Below are 24171 nucleotides of genomic sequence, written 5' to 3' on the forward strand. Positions count from 1 at the left end.
GGCAGAGACAGTGGATCTCTGTGAGTTCAAGGACAGCCTGGTCTACAGTGTTATTCCAGGACAAAGATATACAGAGAACCTGTCTCAAAAAGTAAAAGTAAAAATAAAAGAAATAGAGTTTAAAATAAAGATGGAGAATACACAGAGAATCTTGATACTGTATGCAATTATGCTCTCTTTGAATTGTTTGAATGTTGAGGAAGGAGCAACAGCTGCTGAAAGACTTTTGTTTATAAATGCTGCTGAACTAACCCAAGATAGACATTTTGAAAATACCTTGGCTTCAAAATTGAAGTCAAAAGGTATGTTACTTTGGAGAAGAGATTCTGCTTTTGTTTCCACAGAAAATGAGAGGCTATGGATTTATTCAGAGTTAAGAAAAATCATCTTTGACCAAGGGAGGCCACCTGAGAAATCGACAGGAACAGATGGCCCAGATGACAGAGTTCTACATCCAGAACTGATTCAAGACTGCTGCCTGAGATGATCAAGACTCCCAGGATACTTCAGTCAGGACTTGACTATAACTCTAAATTTTCTTTAGGTCCCCTTAAGACTATCAGCGCCCCCAACCAGCAGGAAGTAGCCTGAAATACTACGCCCACATTCCCAACAAATGGACTATGGGTATTTTTCTTTGTTTAAAAAAAAAAAGAGAGAGGGAAATGGTGTGGGAGAATTGTCTGTATTCTGTCAATCATATTTTAATAAAATGCTGATTGGCCAGGCAGGCAGTATAGGCAGGAAAGCCAGACAGGAAGTAGGGGTGGAGCAATGAGAACAGGAGAATTCTGGGAAGCAGAGAGGTTCCTCGGCCATTCCTATACAGACCACCGAAGAGGCAGCATGTAACTTGCCCAGCAGAGAAAGGTACGGAGCCATTATGGCTAACATAGATGAGAATAATGGGTTAATATAAGTTATAAGAGTTAACAAGAAGCCTGACCTAATGAGCCAATCAGTTTATAACCTTATGGAGTCTTGTGTGTGATTTTCTTTGTTGCTTGCCGGCTGTTGGGGTACTGGGAGGGACAGAAACCCCAACAAGCCAGCCCTCATGTTACATCAAGACAGGGTTTTTCACTGTGACTTTAGAGCCTGTCCTGGAACTAGCTCTTGTAGATCAGAGGATTGCTATTTCTTAAGGATCCTTGGGTCTGAAGATCTATTCAGTGTGACTTTTGGAAGAGGGGTTGAGAGCAGGTTTCTTTGTAGCTTTGGAGCCTGTCCTAGAATTAGCTCTTGCCTTTTCCTTCTTCTGGATTTTTTTTTTTTTGTCAAGGCTTCTGTAGCTTTGGTGCCTGTCCTGGAACTAGCTCTTCTAGACCAGGCTGGCCTTGAACTCACAAAGATCTGCCTCTGCCTCCCGAGTGCTGAAATTAAAGGCATGCCACCACTGCCTGGCTATTCAGGGTGACTTTCTATGGAGTATTTTCCACAGTATTCTGAGATAGGAGCTCTGGTGGGGTTTAATGATGGGATGTAGCCTTCATGTGGAGAATGATGGAAACCTAAGTCCTATCCCCTTGTTCTTTATTCTTTGGTGACTCTGTCCGACCCCTTGCAGTCTCTCAGCTGGAGATGTGACATGCTGTTTAACAGTGCATGTGGATGTGTTTTGGGGACTTAGGCACCAATTGTCATTTCCTGGGCTCTCAGCAGTACTGAGTATGCAGAACAATGAAAGAGCCTTATGTGATAACCATTGGGCAACAGGGTCACTGAATGTCAGGGATAGGGATTGATCAGTTAGGCCTCTGAAGGAGATAACTTCTTGGTGAACCTAACCATTAGGTTCAGATCCAAGAACAAGAAATGGTTACAGGAGGATGCATAGCAATAGCAATAAGGAGAAGCTTGGGGTCCATGTGTAGCATCTCAGCCTCCTGGAGGTCAGAGATTGAGCTTCCCTTCTTACAGAGGCTCCCAGGTATGTTGCTTCAGGGGATTGTGATCCTTCAAGGGTAGAGTCTGAGAGCATCCCTGCAAAAATCACTGCCTGCTTTCTTTGGATGTTTGAGGTTTAGTATCTCCAAAATCTGTGCCTACCTGCTACCTAAGTAAGTAGTTACAGTGAAAGTTAAAGGCCGTGCTTTAATCCCAGCACTCGGGAGGCAGAGGCAGGCTGATCTCCGTGAGTTCCGGGCCAGCCTGGTCTACACAGTGAGTCCCAGGACATCTAGGACTACACAAAGCAAAAGCAAAACAAAAAGCCAGTACTGACCAAGTTGGTTAGTGCTTTTGATCTATGAGTCCACAGAGAAGAGATTCTCAGTTGCTCCACATCATCCTGGTCTCCAAATTCACAGTACTTGGAAGCAAGTGAGACTCCGACAGAGGCTATTGGGTGACACCCGTTCCTCAGATCTGTTTCTGGCTGCCCAGAGATGGGGCAGTTGAAATCTGAAGGGACTTACTGACATCTCTTGAACTTTTACCTGACCTTGAGGGTACTGGGCTTGCCCTGTGTCACTTGCCCTCACTCACTGTCATGCTGCTTGCTGCCTAGGGTGGACACAGTACTGGTGAGCTCCCCAGAGGAAAACTAAGCAGCAAAAGTCCAGATCCTTTTGACCTACCGCTGCTGCCAATGTCATCGTGTCTTTTTTTTTCCCAATGGATCTGGATGTTATTGAGCTGTCTTAGCAGTTTCGTAAGAGCTGTATGCCCTTTCACCTACTTACAGGTCAGCAGTCTTTGCAGGAGGCGAGTTTAATACTTTACTTAGCCCTTCTGTTTGGGAATACTGGAATGCCTGACTTGAAGTTCAAGGCTTTTCGTCTTAGATGAGCAACTGCTGTTGAAAGCTGCTGTATTATCATTCTGATGACTTTTTCCAAGACCTGATCTCTTTCAACTCACACCTAGCCTGCTGACCACAGCAGCTATTCGGTCCCCTGCCTGCTAAATGTCTCTAAGCCTGCCCTCTATCCCAAATCCAAGTAGAGGTCTTTTAAGTACACTAGTATTGAATAATTATTCTCCTCCTCCTCCTCCTTCTCTTCCTCCTTCTTCCCTTACTCTCCTCCTTCTTCTCTTCCTCCTCATCATTCTTCTCTTTCTCCATCTCCTTCTTCTTCTTCTCCTCCTCCTCCTTCTTTTCTCCTCTTTATTCTTCTCTTCCTCCTTTTCCTTCTTCTCTTCTTCCTTCTCCTTCTCTTTCTCATTCTCCTCTTCCTCCTCCTCCTCTTCCTCTTCCTCCTTTTCTTCCTCCTCTTTTGTCTTCTCTTCCTCCTCCTCCTCTTCTTCCTCCTTCTTCTTCTCTTCCTTCTCTTCCTTCTTTCACCTTTGAGTTAAATTATATGCATGAAATACTAAACTTTGTAATAGATTAGATTTCTGTTTCTCCCTGAATCTTGACAGGATACTGGATGAGGAAGATTTTTTATTGAAGCATCTTTATTGGACGATTGGGTGAATAATTTATGAGACTTTTTAGAATGCTTAAGAACTAACTGATAGACAAAAGATAAGCTTGAGGAGCCACAAGATTGACTGGAATGTTTTCAGGGAAATGTGATTCTCCCCTCCTCCCCCACTTGGCACTGTGTGTATTGAAAACCAGGCAGTGGGGTTGACCAAAAGAAAGAGATCCTTTCTATGAGGTCAGAGAGCATTGTGAGCCCACGTTTCAGGAAAGCTTGGTGAGGTACATGCTTGTAGGCTGGCCCCTCTTCCTGCCTCTTGCTCATCTCTGGGGCACCTGGCAACTCCTACCCACCATGCTGTGCTTCTGATCCAGGACTACCCCTTCTTCTGAGAACCTGCCTGTTTTTTACATTGCTGTGCCACCTGCTCTGTGGTTTCACGGAAACGCTGCCAAGCCTGCAGGCAGAAACATTTCTGTATGGCTTTCTGGTGCCTATGAGTTCGGGCTCCTTCAGCTGAAGTCTGGCATGGCTCTGCATTGTCCTACACTATACCCGTCTCTGCTTTCCATGAGTATCTTGTCAAAGCATCAGCAGGACTCCAACTTGTTCTCTGGTGCTCTCTGGTGTTCCAGACTAGATTTTCCATCAGTCTTGCCTCTTGCCTAGGTCGTCTTGGAAAATGGGAATTCTTCCCACTGTTATCCACAGCCCACTGGATGAAAACTCTTAGCACCCTAGTTGGTGGGTTTGACATGAGTCTGAAAAATAGAGACCAAAGAACCCTGGAGCCAGGACCTTACTGCTTACCTGTGTTAGCCACCCCCTCGTCCGCGCCCTGACCACTTCTGAGATTCACAGACACTCATCTTTGCCTTGGTAGCTAAATGGCAAACCAAAGCCACTTGCTGGCCCTAACTCCTTGTGCACGCACAGCCATAGTAGACACAGCTGATGGGAGCAGTCACACTGAGCCCTCTCTTACTGAGAACCAGCACTCTGGGTCAGGGTTCGATAGTGACACAGTCAGGAGTCATAGAGCAAAGGAAAGAATTCATCCTACAGATGAAAGTCTGGAGTTCATCTGGACTCTGCGCAGATGTGCCCAACACCGTAAAGGAAATGATAGTGTTGAAGGGCAGTGGCCCTTTTATCCATTGAGCCACTCAGCCATGTATCGTTTAGTTCCCAGGTCATTGCTCTGTTCAGGGCACGGTGGGCATGACAGAGGTTGTTAGAGCACGTACTACTTCTCTTTCCTGAAAGCCCTGAAGCAAGGATCCTCTATTATTTTTTCTTCAATTTTATTTTGTGAAATTGATTCTTGCTAAGTTGACTAGGCTGACCACAAGTGATCTTCCTGCTTCAGATTCCTGATTGTTGGGACTATAAACTCTCACCGTTAATTGTAATAAGATTCACCATTAATTGTATGGGGGACAAAACACAATGTTTTAGGGAAAGTAGGAAGTGAGACCTGCTAGTGTGCTTGCTCACTGATGCAGACACACTAGGTACATCTCAGGGAGACTTGTGTCTCTTGGACATAGATCCTATCAGTTTTCTTTTCCTGCTGGTTCATGGGTTCAAGAATATTTAGTCCCAGAAGATTGTATCCTCTCTTTCTCCCTCCCTTCATCCCTCTCTTCCTCTCTTTTTCTCCCACCTCTTTCTTCCCATTTTTGAAAGGAATGGCTCATTATTTATGAGGTAGAGATGTGCTTCTTTGGGCTGAGAGGTGACTCAGGGTAAGTATGCCCTAAGAAAAAGGAAGGGAGGGAGGGAGGAAGAAAGAAAGGAAAGTATTTTCTGAGGTTTCTGTCCTGCCCGGTTCCTACAGTCGTTAAGCCCCAAAGAAATCACACAGAGTTCTACATTAGTTATAAACTGATTGGCCCATTAGCTCAGGCTTCTTATTAACCTTTATAACTTATATTAGCCCATTATTCTTGTCTGTGTTAGCTACGTAACTCGGTGCCTTATTCAGCGGGGCAGTCACATTTTGCTTGTTCCATGGCTGGGCCAGGACTGTACATTAGGACTTCCTTCTTCCCAATTCTCCTGTTTTCATTGACCCGCCTATACTTCCTGCCTCGCTACTGGCCAATCAATGTTTATTTAAAATATAATTGACAGAATTCAGACAATTGTCCCACACCAGGAAAGGAATGTGGGGCTTATGAGATGTCTAAGTGTTCAATAGCATTTTGTGCTCATCCAGAGGACCTGAGTTCTGTCTCTAACACCCATGGGCAATTCACAACCACCTTTGATTCTGGCTCCAGAGGATCCAATACCTTCTGGTCTACACAGGCAAGTATACACGTGTGATATACACTCACATAAACACAAAGTTTAAAAAGTCATACACAATTTTTTAATTCATTTTTAAAAAGAAAAATAGAAAGCTGTGTGTGGTGGGGCACACCTTTAGTATCAGCACTCCAAGAGGCAGAGGCGGTGACTCTCAGAGTTTGAGACCACAGCCAAGCCCTGTCTCAGAAAGCGAAAGTGTGGAGGGAGTCAAGCATAGCTATGCTCTTTAGTGAGAGATCCCATCTCAAAGGAATAAAGCAGGACACCCAACTTACTCCTCTAGTTTCCATGTATGTATGTATAAAGGCCTGTACAGACATGCATACACATATACTACATATGCATTACATAATAATAATAAATAATAAAAATAAAAGTAAAAGATGTGATTCTTCTTCTTTTAAAAAATCTGAACAGTTGTTTTTTTTTCTTAAAGATTTATCTTTGTGAGTGTTTTGCATGCATGTGTTTGAAGTACCACATGCATGAAGTGCCAAAAGAGGGCATGGGGTTCTCTGGGAAAAAAATTCTCTGGTGATTGAGACATAAATGAGATAAAGAGTCAATCTAAGTGGACAGTTTGGAGAGTGCTAGCACCTATGTTAATATACCCTTGAGCCCACTACTACTAGAGAGACACATTTCTGACTAGAAAGAAGTGTGGACCCTGGTCATAGCTGTTCTCAATTCTCCAAGTTTGGGTCCCCTCTTCCAGTTCTCCATCTATGAAGCTTGATGCATGGCCAGTACTACAGAGCCACCTACCAAGTAGAAGAAGCATTGATGGCCTAGCCTTCGGGTGCCTTAGTTATAGCTGAGTAGCCAGATGAGTACAGAAATACTAGGTTCGTGTGTGAGCTCATCAAGCTGGAATGTGTAACTTTGACTATGATCCCACCCCTCCAACAAGAATTCAGGCCAAGTCCAAATGCCTACTGTATTGGATATAAAGGTTGGCAGGTGAATGAATAGGTGGGACTCAGTCTGTGCTTTTGAGAACTCTTGTCCTTAGCTAACTATTCACAGGCTCCCTATAGCCAGTAGGAGACAAATATTAATGTAAGCCAGGCCCTGAGAGTTATCAGGAACTGTCAGTGGGAGTCCCTGTAGGTGTCCAGGTAGGGAAGAAAACCCTGTGAAGAGATAAGAATGAAAACTCAGTTCAAATTGACTTCATCAAACTGGATCAGACTTTGAAGAATCTAATAACAGGTGGTTTATTCCCAATATATTTATTTAAGCCTAGTACAATTTGGAGGGAAAAGTTTCCTGCTGTAATACTATTCCCATTGTACAAAGAAGAACAATTACGTTGAAATGCAGCTCAGGGTACGAGTCATTTCATCCAAGAAGATGGGTTCTAGAGATAGGCTGCTTGTACTAGTTTAAAGGTCTAAGGTTCTGGCCTAGTCTGTCATATAGATAGCATAGAGGTCATTTGAGCTATTAGCCATCTCAAGTCCTAGTTGTAGAAGCTTAGGGGAGCCTCTGGCAATTAGGATCATTTAGATTACTAGCCACCTCCAGTCCTAGTTGTAGGAGCTTGATATGGCTTATGGCCTGGCCAGAGAGATAACACAGATTACCAAACAATTAACCACTTGCAAGTCTCAGCTTTCTGGATGGAAGAAGAGGTTTTCATCTTTCTTATTGGAAAAACAATCCTGTGTGCTTAACATTCCTGGTTTGTCTGGTGATCTGTGGGTACAAGGACCTTCATGCTATGCTCCCAACACTGTCAGTGGTGAGTGACAGCGTAGTTATTTCATTGAGTTCACCTCTTACCCAGACTAAGGACAGGATAAATCAAGCAGCGGGAGTGAAAGCCTGAAAGATTCTGCCATGCCTGCCTGTAGATGAGTTTGACCTGCTTTTATATGCTATCCAGCCTCAAAAGTGTGTTTGGGAGACTGATTGAGGTCCACAGCTCTAGAACTCAGTTGTAGAATCCTGTGTACATTTTCTTTTCCTTTTTTTAAATTTAAATTTATTTTTTTAAAACAATCTTTTCTCATTTTACATACCAATCCCAGTTTCTACCACCTCCCCTCCTCCTGCTCGCCCACCTTCCCCTCCACCCCATCCCTCATTCACTCCTCAGAGAAGATAGGCTTCCCATGGGGAGTCAACAAAGTCTGGCACATGGCTTTGATGCAGGACCAAGACCCTCCCCCACTATATCTAGACTGAGCAAGGTATCCCTCCAAAGAAAATGGGCTCCAAAAATCAATTCAAGCACTGGTGCTAAATCTTGATCCCACTGCCAGTAGCCTTACAGACTGCCCCAGCCATACAATTGTCACCCACATTCAGAGGGCCTAGTTTGAGCCTGCTGTCAGTCCAGAATCAGTGAGCTCTCACTAGCTCAGGTAAGCTGTTCCTGTGTGTATCCCTATCATGGTCTTAAATCCTTTGCTCATATTATTGTTCCTCCCTCTCTTCGACTGGATTTTGGGAGCTCAGCCCAGTGCTTCACTGTGAATCTCTGCATCTGTTTCCTTCAGGCTCCACAACCATTAAGATAGTCATCAATCTGATTACAGGGGAAGGCAAGTTCAAGAAACCCATCCAAAATTGCTTAGGGAACACTCATATCACAAGGACTTTGCTCAGCTGTGTTCATAGCAGTTTTATTTGTCATAGCCAGAGCCTGGAAACAACTGAAGAATGGATAAAGAAAATATGGTACATTCTTTTCCTTTTTTACCTTTCCTCCTCCACATCTTCCTCCCTTTTTTTTATACAAAAGACATGATCTGGTGTAACCCAGATTAACCTTGATATTAACAACCTTGAACGTTGACATTCTGATTCTTCTTCCCAAGAGCTGGAATTATACATGTATGAATTACCATACATGCTTTGTGCAGTACTAAAGATTGAATCAGGGTTTCATGTATGCTAGGCAATCACTCTACCAACTCAGCTTCATCACAACCCTCTGAATGGATTTCTTGTCTAGCATGGATTTATCAGTTCCAAACCATCACAATGAACATGGTGATAAACAGCTTCCAGCAACTTACCCTCATTTCATCTTTGTTTTAGCAGAAGTAATACATTTTATCATATTTAAGGGTGACAATAGCCATAATGTAATCTATGACAAACAGCTTCACAGAAGCTCAGATGCTGCCTACCATCGTTGACTCCTTCAGCTTTATGACCCCAACCACTCCTAGTGACTTTAGCAGTCACATATGGATGGTGGTCATGATAGGAACATTTATCCACCTACCCAGTATCTGGGTGTTAGCACCACCAAGACAGGTGGAACCTGGAGGAGCGAGGGCATCTAGGTCCTGATGCTCAGCATGCTTGACTCCTGGTGGTCTCTGCTTGCTCTTTGACTTGGAGATCAGCTATCCACAATTATCCCCTGGGTTGGGGATCACCACCCATCTTAACTCATCCTAAAGTACGTCTTACTCCAAAGTGGAGAGCTCGTAGTATGCCTGAGGCAGCAGTGGAGGTTCTTTATGTGCAGCCAGCTGGGTGCCCTCCACACCCAGGTATAGGTGACTGCATGAACCAGGACAGCAGAGAGGCCCTGCTGCTTATTCCTCTGCCACCAGCCTAGAAGACATTCTTTGTGAGAGCAGCACTCTCCCAGCCTCTGCTGAGTACTGGGGAGGCAGCAGGCTCTGTGGAAGGCAGACAATAGTTTATGAGAGACAAGATGGGGGAGGCACCTGCTTTCTCTGAATTGCTGCTCAGATGAGCCATTGCTTGTGTTAGTGAGCACATATACTCAGAACATTCAGGGATGCAGGGTATTCCAGTTCATTTAACAAGAAGCCTTATATTTCAGAAAAGAAGTGATGGATGCATCCCTTTGCTTTTCCTACAGTGGAACCTGGTGTGTAACGATGACTGGAAAGGCCCTCTCACCACCTCCTTCTTTTACGTGGGTGTGCTCTTAGGCTCCTTCATTTCGGGACAGCTCTCAGACAGGTAAGGTGTCTGGTACTGATCCAGGAGTATGTACCTTTCCTTCAACTGATGGTGTTCTCTTAGACCATGGCCATTAATTTCAGAAGCAGCAGCATCTATGTGTAGCATAGACTTCCAACAACTTCCAAATGGGCCAACAACCTCACATAATTTCCCAGTTTTTGTTGAACAGAGAAACCTGAGCTTGCTAAGCCATGTGTACCCATGGTCCAATGACCAGTTGCCTTGCCATGATTCACTTCTACATATGTGTGGCCTCCTTTCCCTGGGAGATTATAGCACTCTCGTTTAGGAAAAAAAGGAAAGAGAGGTTGACGCTGTACATGTGTGGATGTGCTATTGTATTGTAGAGCACTAGGCAATACCATGCTGCCCACCTCTGTATTCTAAAGATAGGGTTCTTTCTCCCTGAGCAAGGTAAGAGCAAGGTAAGGAAGATTGAGATCTCACTGATCAGTTAGTGGTGTGAGGAGCAGAACTCTATTGTCCCTTAGCTAAGTGGCCTGTGGTTATGACACTTACTGTATGACCAGGATAATGAATGTTATTTGTTACAAGCATGGTATTTATACAGATTTAAAGCTTTTATCTAAGTTACATCAATGGCTCAAAGAATTTTTAAAAACTTGAAATTAAAGAAATAGGTGGTGGTGCACACCTGTAATCCCAGTATTCAGGTGCCTGAGACCACAGGAGCCAGAATTCAAGGCCATCTTGTCTACTCAATGAGAACCTGTCTCAGAAGCCAAAAGTAACAACTCATAAAATTATATGCTACGGTTAGGGATTATATATGCGGAGTTGTAGTTATTGTTTGAACAAGGTCAGTAGCTTTTGTGAAGTTCTCAGAAGGGTCTATTATGCTATATCCCTTTCTTGGAGCTTTGTGATCTATCACAGACTCCTGAGGTCAGAAAAGAGTCTTGCTCCAGAGCTTTGGCCATGGTAGCTCCGATAGAATTCTTCTATACCCAGTAGAGGGTGCTACAGCATCCGGCTCAGAGAAAAGTCCAGGCTGAGACAGAATGTTATTCTGTCTGGGAAGTAAAGCTGCATTGCTCTGTCACATACAGTCAAGGTGATATGATTACATATTTTTATCTATGGATCATCGTCACATCATTACTCAAAATTTTGGGGCTTTGTGTGTTGTTTTATATATTTTTATTTATTATTTGTGTATATATATTGGAGGAGATGTATGTATACCAGAATTCCAAAACATGCATTTGGAGGTCAGGAGAAAACTGTGGAATCACACTTTTACTTCCAGAGATCCAACTGAATTCATGCTTTTTGTAGGTCCTTTTTTTTTTCTTTAGATAAGGTCTTTCTTGCCTTACATGACCTGGTACTTGTTATGTAGGCCAGGATGATATTAAACTTGGGGCTGTCCTCCTGCACCACCTTCCTGATGCTAGAAATAAAAGAATGTACCACCACACTCAGCTAATGAAAATTTACGTAAGTATATATTTCATTAGATTTATTTTCAGGAGTCACCAAGTGATTAAAAACAAAATACTCAAAGCTACCAAGGTGCATTAAAGAGGTCAGGATGCTGCCAGTTGTGGTGCACATTTCTTGAGTACTTGAGGAGGCAGAGACAGGTGGTTCTCTGAGTTTGAGACCAGCAGTGTTTTCTAGGACAGCTGTTACACTGAGGAACACTATTTCACAAAAACAGGAAAAATTAAAAACTAAAGAAGTCAGTAAGCTGTGACCATAGATTGCCGACTCTGGATTTCCCTGCTGGAAAATGATGTTTCTCTTAATCTAGTAACAAGCATCAACTGATGGCTTTCATTGGTTTAACAAATATGTAGTATGTAATGAGTGTCAAACACTGCTCTACATACAGCAAACCCTAAATGCCAAAGAGGTAACCATACCTTACAACCCTCTGAAGCAGGAACTATTATTCCGGTTCTATAAGAGGGGAAAGTTAAACATGGTGGTTAGGTTACATAGGGGCAAGTAGCTGGTTATACTGAGGCCCAGAAATTCTTGATCCTTTGGTTTTCTAGACTACTGTTAAAGACTTCTGCTCACCTGGAACTTGCCTATTGGCAAGGCAGATAGATGGATTCAACTTACTGAGGAAGTGAGTGTTTTCCTTGGCAATGGGAAATAATAATACCAGAGGCCAGGATACTGTGAGAGTGTCTGACGGGGCCAAAGAAGGCTTTACTGAGAAGCAAAGCATGAGCTGAGAGTGGAAAGATGAGTAGAAATTTGTGTCACAAGTGGTGGAGAGATGAAGAGATTTCAGTCAGGAGAACAGCCATGCATTAAAGTCTCGACCAAGGCTGGGGAATAGAAGTCCACTGTGGCTCAGGTCTGGAGAGTATCGTGGAGACAAAGGGCCATTAGGCAGGCAGAGGCCTGAGCAGATGGGCAAACTGGGCTTAGCTTAGATCACAACGAGGCATTTGGGTTCAGTGAGAAGCCTTGAGAGTTTTTTGTTACTTTTTTTAAAACTTGACTGTGACTATCAGACATGCATTTTAAAAAAGAATTTGACAGTCTAGTATTGATGGAAGGAAAATAAGAAAAACCTTTTTTCTTATGCACACACACTCTTTCTTTCTCTTTCGTTTTAGTTTTTGGTGTTTTGTTTTTTCAATACAAGGTTTCTCTGTGGGACAACACTGGTTATCTGGAACTCCCTTTGTAGATCAGGCTAGCCTTGAGCTCACAGAGATCTGTCTGCCTCTGCCTCCTGTGTCCTGGGATTAAAGGCGTGCACTGCCACACCCAGTTTACAAGAGAGAACTTAAAGGGATCAATTAAAATATTTTCAGTGGTTCTTGCAGATGATGATAGGGGCTGAGCATAGGACCAAGGCTGGAGAGGTGAGATGAAATCAGGAAGACTTGCTGACTTGTCACATGTGGAGAGTGCGGACAGAAAAGGCTCTGGCCTTCATAGCTAAGACAAAGAACCACATTTGCAGGGAAGGCATTGGATATAATAGGAAGGAATTGAATTTGGGGTGATTACAAGACCCCTAATTGGAGAGATTCAATGTGTTGTTAGATGTATAGCCACTCCGTGAGAGGTTCCTGTAGGTGTAATTGCAGAGGAGGCGCAGGAGCAGGCTGAGAGGTTCTTCAAGTAGAAGCGAGGAATTTAAGGGTAGAATGACCACTGAATCTCAAAGGAATTGATTTGATGTCAAAAGCAAGGAGGAAGTGCCCAAGCTTCCAGTTGTTTGCTTGGTTAAATAGATCTTTATGAACCATCTTAAAAACCTGTGTATGTGCATGGAACACTATGATCACCTGAGGAAAGGGGAAGTCCCACACTAAAGGGTTTGCTCCCAAAGAAACAATGGAAACAAAATTCATGAGCATGCTAGGCATCACCTTCCCTACAGAAGGGAGATGGAATGTGTTGGAGACCTTCTCTGAAATTTTTGAGGCAGGGAGCTAGGAATGTAGCCCAGTTGGTGAAGTGTTTGGCTAGCATGCATGAAACCCTAGGTTTGATCTACACACTGAATAAACCAGGTGTGGTAGTGCACCCCTGTAACCCCAGCACTTAGAAGACAGAGGCAGTAGGATTACGAGTTTGAGGTCATGTTCAGTTACATAGTGACTTACAGGCCAGCCTGGGATACATGACACCCACCCCTCTCTGAGTGTGTGTGTGTGTGTGTGTGTGTGTGTGTGTGTTGGCTTTTAAACCTGAAATCTCTCTTAAGCAAGCTTGCTCACCCTGGAAATGCTCAGCCTGTAAATGAAAGCACTGAGTGCTGGGTTCTGCCTGCGTCCTTGCCTGCAGCACCCAGCACTGCCATAGCCTGTTGCACAGCCAGAGACGTGCTGGGGCTTGTGAGGACGGCTCTGTACCTCACTACTTCTGAGTACCAGGCTGACAATCAAACCAGATTATGGCCTCAGTTGGTGTTCAGAGGAGCAGCAGTAACTTTTTAATATGGGAGAAATGTTGAGCTTTTTTCCTGGCGTATTAATAAGTCGAAATTAAAATGAAATTAAAATAATTTTATATTGTCATGCCTTCCCCCCTCCCTGAGATAGAGTTTCTCTGTGTAGCCCTAGCTGTCTTGAAATTCACTCCATAGATGGCTAGCCTCGAACACAGAAATCTGACTGCCTGAAATTGAAGGCATGTACCATCCCTGCCTGGCCCATTGTCATGCCTTTTATGTGACATTATCAGGCTATCTTTCTGTATTATGAGAGGTTCAGCACTAGGAAAAAGTAGATTAATAGTTCCTGGTTTTGTCAATATGTATATTTGCCATTTTGTTGACAGCCTTTAAAAGTGAGGTCTGTGGGTGGGAGAGATGGCTCTGGGTAATGGTACTTGCCAAGCTCAGCCACCTGATTTCTGTCATAGGGACCCATGTGGTAGAAGGAGAGAACCAACTCCAACCAATTGTTCTCGGACTACCGCATGTACCCTGCCACCACCCCGTCCAGAAATATAACAAATTAAAAATAAAGTTCAAAATGAGGTTTTCTGGTCTAAGTATGGTTATGCATGCCTATAATCCAGGCCCTAGAGCCTAAGCAGGAAGATAGACTTTGAGGGTTACCTGAGCTATATGATAATACTTGGTTTTTTTTTAAAAAAAAAAAAAAAGCCCAACACCTGGGAGGCAGAGGCAGGCGGATCTCTGTGAGTTCGAGGCCAGCCTGGTCTACTACAAGAGTACAAGAGCTAGTTCCAGGACAAGCTTCAAAGCCAAAGAGAAATCCTGTCTCAAACCCCCCCCCAAAAAAAAAAAACCAAAAGCAAGTTTCTTTTCTTCACAACCTCCAGCTGCCAAAGAGTAGTGGCATGAGAGGGTTCCCTAGGTCTCTCTCATCCTGAGCAGCCTTCGGAAGGAAAGGGGTAGAGTTTGCACTGTCTGCCTTGTACTTGTGGCATGCCCTCCTTACAGAACAATGCACAAATGGGAGTTTCCTTCTTCACTGTCTAATAGCCAGAATGCCTTTTGTATTTTGAGCTCCCTTCTTCCTCCAAAAGCTTCTGTTGGGCAGTTAATGCTTGCCACTCAAGTCCTGTGTTCATCACACACACACACACACACACACACACACACACACTCCCCAGCCATAGTGTGTATGCTCATAATCTGGTTCCTCTCTCCTCTTAGTGCTTTTTCCTGGCCACACAAATGGCTCATGGTGGCAGTTTCCACTACCTCAATTCCTGGACTTCCTTCACAGCACCGAAGAAAGTTAGGAAATGGAAAGTGTGTCATAGGATTAATGATGGTCTCGCATTCTAGGCTGAATGCTCCCCCTCTACCAGCAGTTTCTTTTTCTTTGGACCTCGCCAGTGCCCCATTGTCAGGGAGATCATCTCAGAATGCCCAGTCCCTGCCCTTAGAGTCTTTTGTGTCTCCGGGAACCTGGGGAGTCATTCCTTTTATGCCCTTGTCTCAGTGTGTAATGGTGTGCCTGGTAGCATGGTTGATTAAAGTGTGATTGATATTGTCTCACCAATCAGACAGTAGCCTCTTGAGGGCAGAGGTGGCATTCTTTTAAAGCAGAAATATTCCCAGTCCTAATATAAGAAAGTAAGCATTCATTGAGTGCACATGGTATGAGCCAGCTCAGACCAGACTCAAACAGAATCTTCTGCTTTCCCCAGATTGACTTGTTCCTTCCTGTTTTGGAACCCACTTTAGCACATTTGTTTCTTTAAAGTAAATACAGATACAGAAAGTATCATAGAATAATTGTGTGGTTTGATGAATTATTCCAGGAAGTAAACCAAAAGGTTTTGCACTTGTAGTTCAAAGGTGGGAAGGAATTGAGGTGGATTGTTCTTTTGGAGTGGGAGATTTATTAAAGTAGTTATTAATAGATAGGCGGACAGCAGCATGACAGGAAGAGTTCAGGCCCGCATGCATAGTGGTGGTCTCTTCTACACTTTTCATAGCAGGGGGTCTGGGAGGGAGATTGAAAAGTTTCCCTTTTAGTCCATGGTTGGCTGTTGCTGGGAGTAATCAGGGAGTTATAAGTTCAAGAATGCAGGTGATGAATAAACATCTCCATTGAAGGGTCATAACTGGAGGAGTCTTTAAGGATGGGGAGGGTGAGAACCTAGAAAAACAAGTTTACTTTAGTTCTGGAAGCCAAATTACTTTAGATTCTGTCATTGTCACAATTCAAACACAATGGAGGTTGTCTGACAACTACCAGCAAGTCAAGCGGTAGAACTTTGTGCCTCAGAAGCCCATCCAGTGTCTGCCCCACCCAAGTTAGCACCCGTGAGTAACCACTTCCAGGCCTGGAGACTCACTCAGCAGTGAGTGCTCACTGCTTTTGCAGAGGCCCAGAGTTCCATTCACAGTTCCCACATTAGGCGGCTCCCAGCTGGCTCCAGCTCCAGCTCCAGCTGTGGGAAATCTCACTTTCAGGTCTCTATAAGCACCTGTACTGACACATGTATGTACCCCTACCCCACAAACATATATGTACACATTATTCAAAACAAAAATCGCAAAAAAGCGTTCATTGAATAAGGTTATAGAAGAACCACTTCCATGTAAACAGCTGGGTGACTTTGCTTTATAATCCCAGGGATGGAAAAGCAGGAGGCTCCCTGGAGCCTATTTTCCAGCCACCCTAAGCTAATGGGTGAGTTCTAGATGCCAGTGAGAAACCCTGTCTTAAAATGAGGCGGACAGATCCAAGGGTCACCTGATGCCATGTGGCTTGGACAAGCAAAAGTCACCCATGGGGCTGCCTGGGTCCTCATAATCTGGTGTACCTGAAGGCATCCACAGACTCACCAAGTGCCTTGAGCACCAGGTGGGTAGTTGCCATTATGATGAGCAAGTCTATGGTGGAGAAATGGGAAAGAGAAGCAGAATTATTCTTGTGCTATGGTAAGAGGTAGTTCTTAAGAAGTGCAGGTGGTGATGAATCGACTGATGTTGGTGACTTGCCTGACACTGGGGACCAGGGTAATGTCTAGGCCCAGGCTGTAGCTGAGGGTCATGTCTGGGCCCATGGCCCTACTGCATCCAGGCTCTGTGTTGATGTTTGTGGCTTCTGATATGATGAAAGGACATGCAGATGCTAAGGGTCTGGGCCATGTTGGTGTCCAAGGGCCATAGTGCTCAGGAGGCGTGCCAATCTGAGTAGCCTGTGCTGCCACATAGAGCCATGGTGAACCTCCGCTGCTGCCAGTGACCATGTCTGAGTCCGTGGCCCTGCTACAGCAGGGTCTGTGTTGATGTTCTGTGACTCCTGATACCACTGGGGTCTGTGTAGATTCCGGTATCTGGACAGCCACCTGAGTCCATATTGGTGTCCAAGGGCCTTATTGTTACTGTGGCCATGCTGCTATCAGGGCCATGGTGACATCAGGGCCTAAGCTGCAATTGGGGGCTATGTTCCTGCTGCAGCAGGGATCTGTGATGATGTCCATGGCCCATGTTACCATAGAGGATCATAGGAACCATGTATGTTGAAATCCAAGGGCCATACTGAGCCAAGCCTGTCCCTCACTGGCCCTGGGATGGCTGGCTCTGTCCCTTGCTGAACTCTGTAGCAGGAGAGTTAGCCTTGCACCCCTATGGAAGAGCTCCCGTCCACCCACACTAGGGAGAGATGGCCCCAATGGTAGGGGTCTAAGAGAGCTGGCTCTGTCCCTCGCCTGATCGGTCAGCTCAGCTACCACCCAGACCCACATCCTGAGCCTTGGGTTGGTCCACACTAACGTCTACCCCATCTCTGACATGCTGGAGTGCAGGACGGGACTGGTGCTGCAGCGATAACTGCAGGGCAACAGCAGGCTGTCTGAGAGGAGTTTCAGCAAAAGTGCAGTGATGACGCTGTACCAGAGGCCTTGAACCAAACCAGTGGCTCATTGCAATGAACATTTTGCGGGTGGGGCTGATTGGACATACTGCATGAAGCACCACAATTCCTGATACCAGTAGAATGAATGAAGAGATATTAGAAAGATGGAGGAGTGAGGTGAGTTTTGTTTGTTTTTGTTTTAAGTAATTTGGAGGGTATGCTGCAGGGGTGAGGGAGGGATGTGGAGGGACTGGGAGATGGGTGGGTTGGGGTGCGTGATGTGAAATTCCCAGAGAATCAATAAAGAAATAGGTTTTAAAAAATGATGTGGTCCTTCTTTTCTTCCTTTCTTCCTTCCTGCCTTCCTTCCTGTCTTCCTTCCTTTCTTCCTTCCTTCCTGTCTTCCTTCCTGCCTTCCTTCCTGTCTTCCTTCCTTTCTTCCTTCCTGCCTTCCTTCCTTTCTTCCTTCCTTCCTTCCTTCCTTTCTTCCTTCCTGCCTCCCTTCCTGTCTTCCTTCCTTTTTTCCTTCCTGTCTTCCTTCCTTTCTTCCTTCCTGCCTTCCTTCCTTCCTGCCTTCCTTCCTGCCTTTCTTTCTTTCTTCTTTTCTCTCATCTTCCTTCAGTATCTCACTATAAAGGCCAGACTAAAACTTGCTACGTACACTCACAGAGATCCACCTGCCTCTGCTTCCAAAGTTCCAGGATTAAAGGTGTGCACCACCACACCTGGTTTGTTTGATCATTTTATTCAATAAAAATTCAAAATCAAGAAAAAAAAATGATGTGGGCAGCTTCTGAATAATGACACTGAGATTGAACTCTAGTTTCTACATGCATAAATACATGTACACAGGAGAACACGTATACACACACGCCACACACACCAAAGAAAACCTCCAAACTGAGATTCTTGTTGTAAAGAAGATATGTAAAGAGAGCAGACAGCTTATGTCCAGGGAAGGGATTGATGCATTTTTTGACAGTACTCAGGAAAACTGCAACACAGTAAGCAGATGGACACCTAGAAACCTGAGAAAGCATTGTTTCAGATGTATCCAAGGGTGTTTCCCATAGTGTGAGAGTCTACATGGACTAAGGAGAAGGTCCTCCATGAAGACAGTGTGGGTGAATGTATTCTCCAAAAAGAGCCATGACCAAAAGAAAACAGAAGCATACTAATCTAAGAAAGACAGCAATCTGCACTGTCGATAATGATGCAAGTCTCCTGCTTCTCTGGCCGCCTTCATACAGTTGCCTGTAATCTGTCCCTGTAATTAACGGTTTTGTATGTTGGGTTGTTTTTGTAGTTGTTTTTGTTTTCATTTGTGCTGAAAGTTGAATCCAGGTCCTGGTGCTTGCTAGGCATGCCCTCTGCCACTGAACTATGCCCATGTCCTCCCCTTATTTTGAATTACAAATAGCATTTTCTGTAATTCATCACACTACATATTTTGTATTTGTATCGTATCGTTCCCAATAGATACTGTTGTGTGCTGATCTGTGGAAACTTCCACAATAAATGAAGAGATGGATTTTTTTGTACATCTGCACTTGAGAAAGATAAAAATTTCTCCAGATCTCAGCCCCTTGGGAGACCCATGGAGGGTTTTGTTGTTGTTTTTCAGGGTTGTTTGTTTGTTTTCCCAAAGATTGGGGGCTGGAGAGACAGTTCAAACATTTAGAGCACTGGCTGCTTTTGCAGGGCTTAGGTTTAATTTCCAGCACCTATATAAAGGCTCACAACTGTAGCATGAAGGGCCGGTTTCTTGGGGTATCTGTTCCCGCCCGGTACCCCATAGCCGGCAAGTCCCAAAGAAATCACACTCAGGACTCCATAAGATTATAAACTGATTGGCCCATTAGCTCTGGCTACTTATTAGCTCTTATAACATATATTACCCCATTATCCTTATCTACATTAGACATATGGTTTGGTACCTTTTTCAGCTGTCAGCTCACATGTTGCTTCTTTGGTGGTCTGGGCAGGAATGCAGAGGGAGCTTCCTGCCTCCCAGAATATTCCTGTTCTTCCTGGGGGAAGTATAGCCCCACCTATACTTCCTGTCTGGTTGACCCACCTATACTTCCTGCCTGGCCAATCAGCATTTTATTAAAATACATGATTGACAGAATATAGATAATTCTCCCGCACCACACAACCATCTATAACTCTGGTTCTAGGGGATCTAATGCTGTCTTCTGGCCTCTGAGGGTACCAAGCATAAATATTATGCTCAGACATATATTCAGACCAAATACCAATAAACATAAAATTAAAATTTTTTAACTCAAGCAGAAAAAAATCAGATTGCGTGCCTGGTGACCTTTTACATTCTCAACATAAATGTGCTTACTGGCAAACATAATGACCTGAGTTCAACCTCCAGTACTCATATGATGGATGGAGATATCAACTTCATAAGTTGCCCTCTGATCTCCACTTGGGTGCATCCCAATAAATAAAAATGAAAGAAAAGTTTAAAATGAAAAGGTTAGAATTGTGAACTAGGGTATACCTCAATAGTAAAACATTGACCTAGAACAAGGTTTCTGTCCCTGGTATCACAGAAGAAAGACTCAGGTTACATGGTTGCTTCAGCCACCTACAGTTATTAAATCTGAGTGCACACAATTGCCAGGCATGTCTGTTACCACATTGCAGGCTTTGAGCCATTTCTTTGTATTTATAAATACTTTGCTCCTGAATGTTATATACAAGTGACTATTTTATGTTTATCAAAATATGTGTGAATGTTTATTTAATTGTGTAAAGTATATGAAATTTCTGTCTTGCATTTATTTCTCAAACCCTTCTTTTAAATGTAAATAATGCAGTTAAATTTTTTGAACTTGAGCTGGGCGGTGGTGGCGCACACCTTTAATCCCAGCACTCAGGAGGCAGAGACAGGCAGATCTCTGAGTTCGAGGCCAACCTGGTCTACAAGAGCTAGTTCCAGGACAGGTTCCAAAGCTACAGAGAAATCCTGTCTCAACTCCCCCCCAAAAAAATTAACTTGGGAGACAATATACTCAATATGTTATGAAAGTCAAATTGTAATGCAACTATATATTTGAGGTTTTTACATGTATTTTGTCTTTAAAATTATTGTGAATATATGGATTTAAACATAACAAATGCCTTTCTAGCCCCTGTAGTCACTAGCATCAGTGACGCACGGCCTTTGGAGCAGCCTGAATATCCAGGCTACAAATTCATCCTGGAAAGCATGGAATTCAGTGACAACATGGAGACTGAGAATAGGACTACCATGTTGCCAGTCCTTTTAACAGGAGAAAGCTCCTCTCAGTGGAACCAGGTGCTGCTGCCTCCCTCAGCTGTTTCTCTGTGATCCTCCTCTCCTCCCTAGGTTTGGTCGGAAGAATGTGCTGTTTTGGACCATGGCCATGCACACGGGGTTCAGCTTCCTGCAAGTCTTCTCTGTGAACTTCGAGATGTTTACTGCGCTGTATACCCTTGTTGGAATGGGTCATATATCCAACTATGTGGCAGCATTTGTCCTGGGTATGGACATCAGTTGGAGTTCAGTTCTAGATACTGTGTTTCACTTTTCTGGAGACAAGTTGTGATGTCCCTCAGGGAAAACTGGCTAGAATTCCCCAGTAAATAAACCTAGCTTACCAGCTGGGAAATTGAGCCTGACAATGGTTTCTGACTTCTGATGTCCAGTTCTCTTCTGGCCTCTGACTTGTGGCCCCTTGGCCTTATTAGTACTTAAGCCATTAACTAGGATTCACCACGGGGCATCCATTCTTAAAGACTTGCAAGGCAAGGGCCTAGGTAGCCAAGGAAAGAAGGAGGCACACCAGCAGGGGGATGGGCCATGATGGGCAGCTCCCCAGGAAAGGGAGATGCCAAAGAGCATTGGTTGCTGTCAGTGTCTGCCAAGGACAGTGAGCTGAGAGGTCCAGTTGAGGTTCTGTCAGAGTCCACCCTTCAAGGCTCTGACTCAGACAAGCCACCTTGTTCCCACTGGAAAGCTTCTGGTCTCCCTGTTTGAAAGAACCTTGCTGAACCAATCAGATCACTGGGTTCCTTGGGTTGTATTGTGGAAAGGATTATTACTTTTCACATTTCCTAGAACATCCTATTTTCCTCGAAGGATAATGGTTAGCATGTGTGGCTGGGGATGAAGATGATGATGTTTTCATGAGAGCACTGTTGCCCAGGGACCTCAGAGAAACACCCAGGAGCAAAATCAAAGCAGACTTAGTTCAGATGCAACCCTTCCCAGGGCCTCAGAACACAGCTGACTCTGGCTCCCTCCTTGTCTCTGCACTGAAAATGATACCACAGAAAAATCATAAGAAAATAGCCCTAATTAATGATTAACTTGACTCCTCCCTTGTTTTGAACAGGAACAGAAATTCTCTCCAAGTCAATTCGAATTATATTCGCCACTTTAGGAGTGTGCATATTTTTTGCATTTGGCTTCATGTTGCTGCCTCTGTTTGCATACTTCATCAGAGACTGGCGGATGCTGCTGCTGGCAATCACTTTGCCAGGAGTGTTGTGTGGTCTTCTCTGGTGGTAAGTGTGGCCCCGCCCCTTGGGCTGCCTACCTTTGGGGAGGCTTCTGTCTCATGCCCAGTAGAGGGCAGCAGTAGTTCCCAAACCCCAATTCTAGATCCGAGAAAAAGGTAGTGAATATTATTTATAAATCAGGTCAGGAAGTCTTTCCATACTCAGAAAAGCCTGCTTGTCCTGTGCCCTGTTCTAGGCTGTACCAAGAATTGGCTGCATGCAGATAGGGGCCAACCTAACCGCTGAGGAATTCTCAGATCTCAGGGCAAGACAGCAAGACCTGGGCTGTAGATGCCTGATGCTGAGGCCCCAGATGGGTGTCTGGAGGTAAAGAAAGGGAGGCTTCAGAAGGAGCTCCCTTGATGACTCTGCAGAGGAGTGCAGGCTCCAGCTGCGCTTCCAACAGAGAGCCCAGGCCTCAGAAATCAGCCATGGAACTTGACAGCAGAACCAGGCACCAGGAGCCCATCCTGTGCTTGTCTCCTTAAAGCCCACAAGGGGGCAGCACTGCTGCAGACAGGCAGGTGCCAGCCAGAGTAGGGAACCCCTTGGGATGTGCAGGATGCTTGAGTTTTCCTCACTATAGTCAGTGTTCAGCAGAACTCATAGCTTAGGGAGTACTGGGCTATCTCTGTTTCTGGCTTATGAAAACACCTGATACTCCACTCACTCACTCTGCACTGAAACCTCATTTCCTATCTGTAGTTAAGCATGCCTAGCCTCTGGGAAAGCAAACGAACAGGAGGGCTCACTAGAATGCACTGTACTTTCAGGTGTATTCCTGAGTCCCCCCGATGGCTCATCTCTCAAGGCCGAATTAAAGAGGCAGAGGTGATCATCCGCAAAGCTGCCAAAATCAATGGAATTGTTGCACCTTCCCCTATCTTTGTTCCAAATGAGGTAAATTTGTGTGGAAGGTGGTGGGGAGACTCACACTGGTCATTTTAGGTCAGCACCATACAGCACAGCTCACGGGAGCTCAGTCCTTTCTCTACCCAAACCCTAGCCGTCCGTAGAGCAAGGTCTGTTAAAATGCAGAAGTTAAAGGCATAGAGAGATGATTCAGTCTGTAAAGTGTTTACCACATAAGTATGAGGACCTCAGTTCAGATCCCAGCAACCAACCAAAAAGCCAGGCATGGCAGAGTGCACCTGTAATCCCAACACTGGGGAAGCAGGGGCAGAAGGATCCCAGGGACTTAGTCAGGGCTGGCTGGTCCAGCCAGCTAACCAGTCGAGGAGAGATCCTGTCTCTAGTGTAATGTAGAAAAGTGATTGAGGATGACACCCAAAGTCAACCTCTAGCCTACACACACACACACATTCCTGTGGTCCATACACATGTACACCCATGAACATATATACACTTGGACCTCAGAGGATAAGTAATGGTTCTAGATACCTGTTCTTTCCCATGGATTTTTTTTTCCATGTTTACTTTACTTCCTATCCAAGTAACATAAAGTAACAATATATTTTAACCATTTCTCTTTCTTTCTTTCTTTCTTTCTTTTTAATATAGGCTCTCACTATGTAACCCTGACTGGTCTAGAAATCTGTGTAGACCAGGTTGGTTTCAAACTCACAAAGATTTCACTGCCTATGCCTCCAAAAAACTGGAACTGAAGAGATATGCTATCATGTCTGGATTACTTTTGATAATATAAAATGCCTTTCATTAGCAAGAGGCTTCCATCAACTTTAGCTTTCTGGAAAGTCATTGTTTCTTATGCCTCAGGGTGTAGATAGATTTTTTTTGGACCCCCAGCTCACAAATAATAACATAGAGACTTATTATTAATTACAAAAGCTCAACCTTAGCACAGGTTTGTCCTAACTAGTTCTTATAACTTAAATTTGCCCATATTTTTTAATCTACATTGTGGCTCAATACCGCATCTCTCTGTACTTCCCTCTGCTTCCTCTGGGCTGGACATTCAGATGTTTATTATACCAATCACAGCATTACAACTTCACACGGTGTACAGATATCACACAACATCAGGGGTTGTCATCAAAAGATAATCTGAACACTGGTAGATTTGCACTCAGTAGTGTTCTGTCTCTGACAGCTGTTTTTTCTGATGGCCATCTCTTCCCTGTTCTCATATTCCATGAATAACTTCCTGTAGTGTAAGCCGCAGGAATGTTTGAGATGCTCTGGGCTGATGAGGACTGGGGGCTGGTGAGAGAGGAAGCAGT

General features: G+C 44.3%; 1 protein-coding gene across 3 annotated transcripts in view; it reads left to right on the forward strand.

The window, feature by feature from the left end:
* The window catches only part of LOC125402757 (solute carrier family 22 member 21), a 36074-nt gene that overhangs the window by 4650 nt on the left and 7253 nt on the right, over positions 1–24171 (forward strand). For 2 of the 3 annotated variants that reach the window (XM_087910631.1, XM_087910632.1), the window contains exons 2-5: positions 9535–9638; positions 20796–20950; positions 21805–21976; positions 22744–22870. In XM_087910631.1, coding sequence (XP_087766757.1) covers positions 9535–9638; positions 20796–20950; positions 21805–21976; positions 22744–22870 — 558 coding nt within the window. Of the gene's footprint in view, positions 1–9534; positions 9639–17378; positions 17606–20795; positions 20951–21804; positions 21977–22743; positions 22871–24171 lie in introns of those variants that run through there. The other variant, XM_087910633.1, reaches the window with a different exon arrangement.

The sequence above is a fragment of the Myodes glareolus genome, chromosome 9 (genome assembly GCF_982192425.1).
Source record: "Myodes glareolus chromosome 9, mMyoGla1.1, whole genome shotgun sequence".
In the NCBI taxonomy this organism is placed as follows: Eukaryota; Metazoa; Chordata; class Mammalia; order Rodentia; family Cricetidae; genus Myodes; species Myodes glareolus.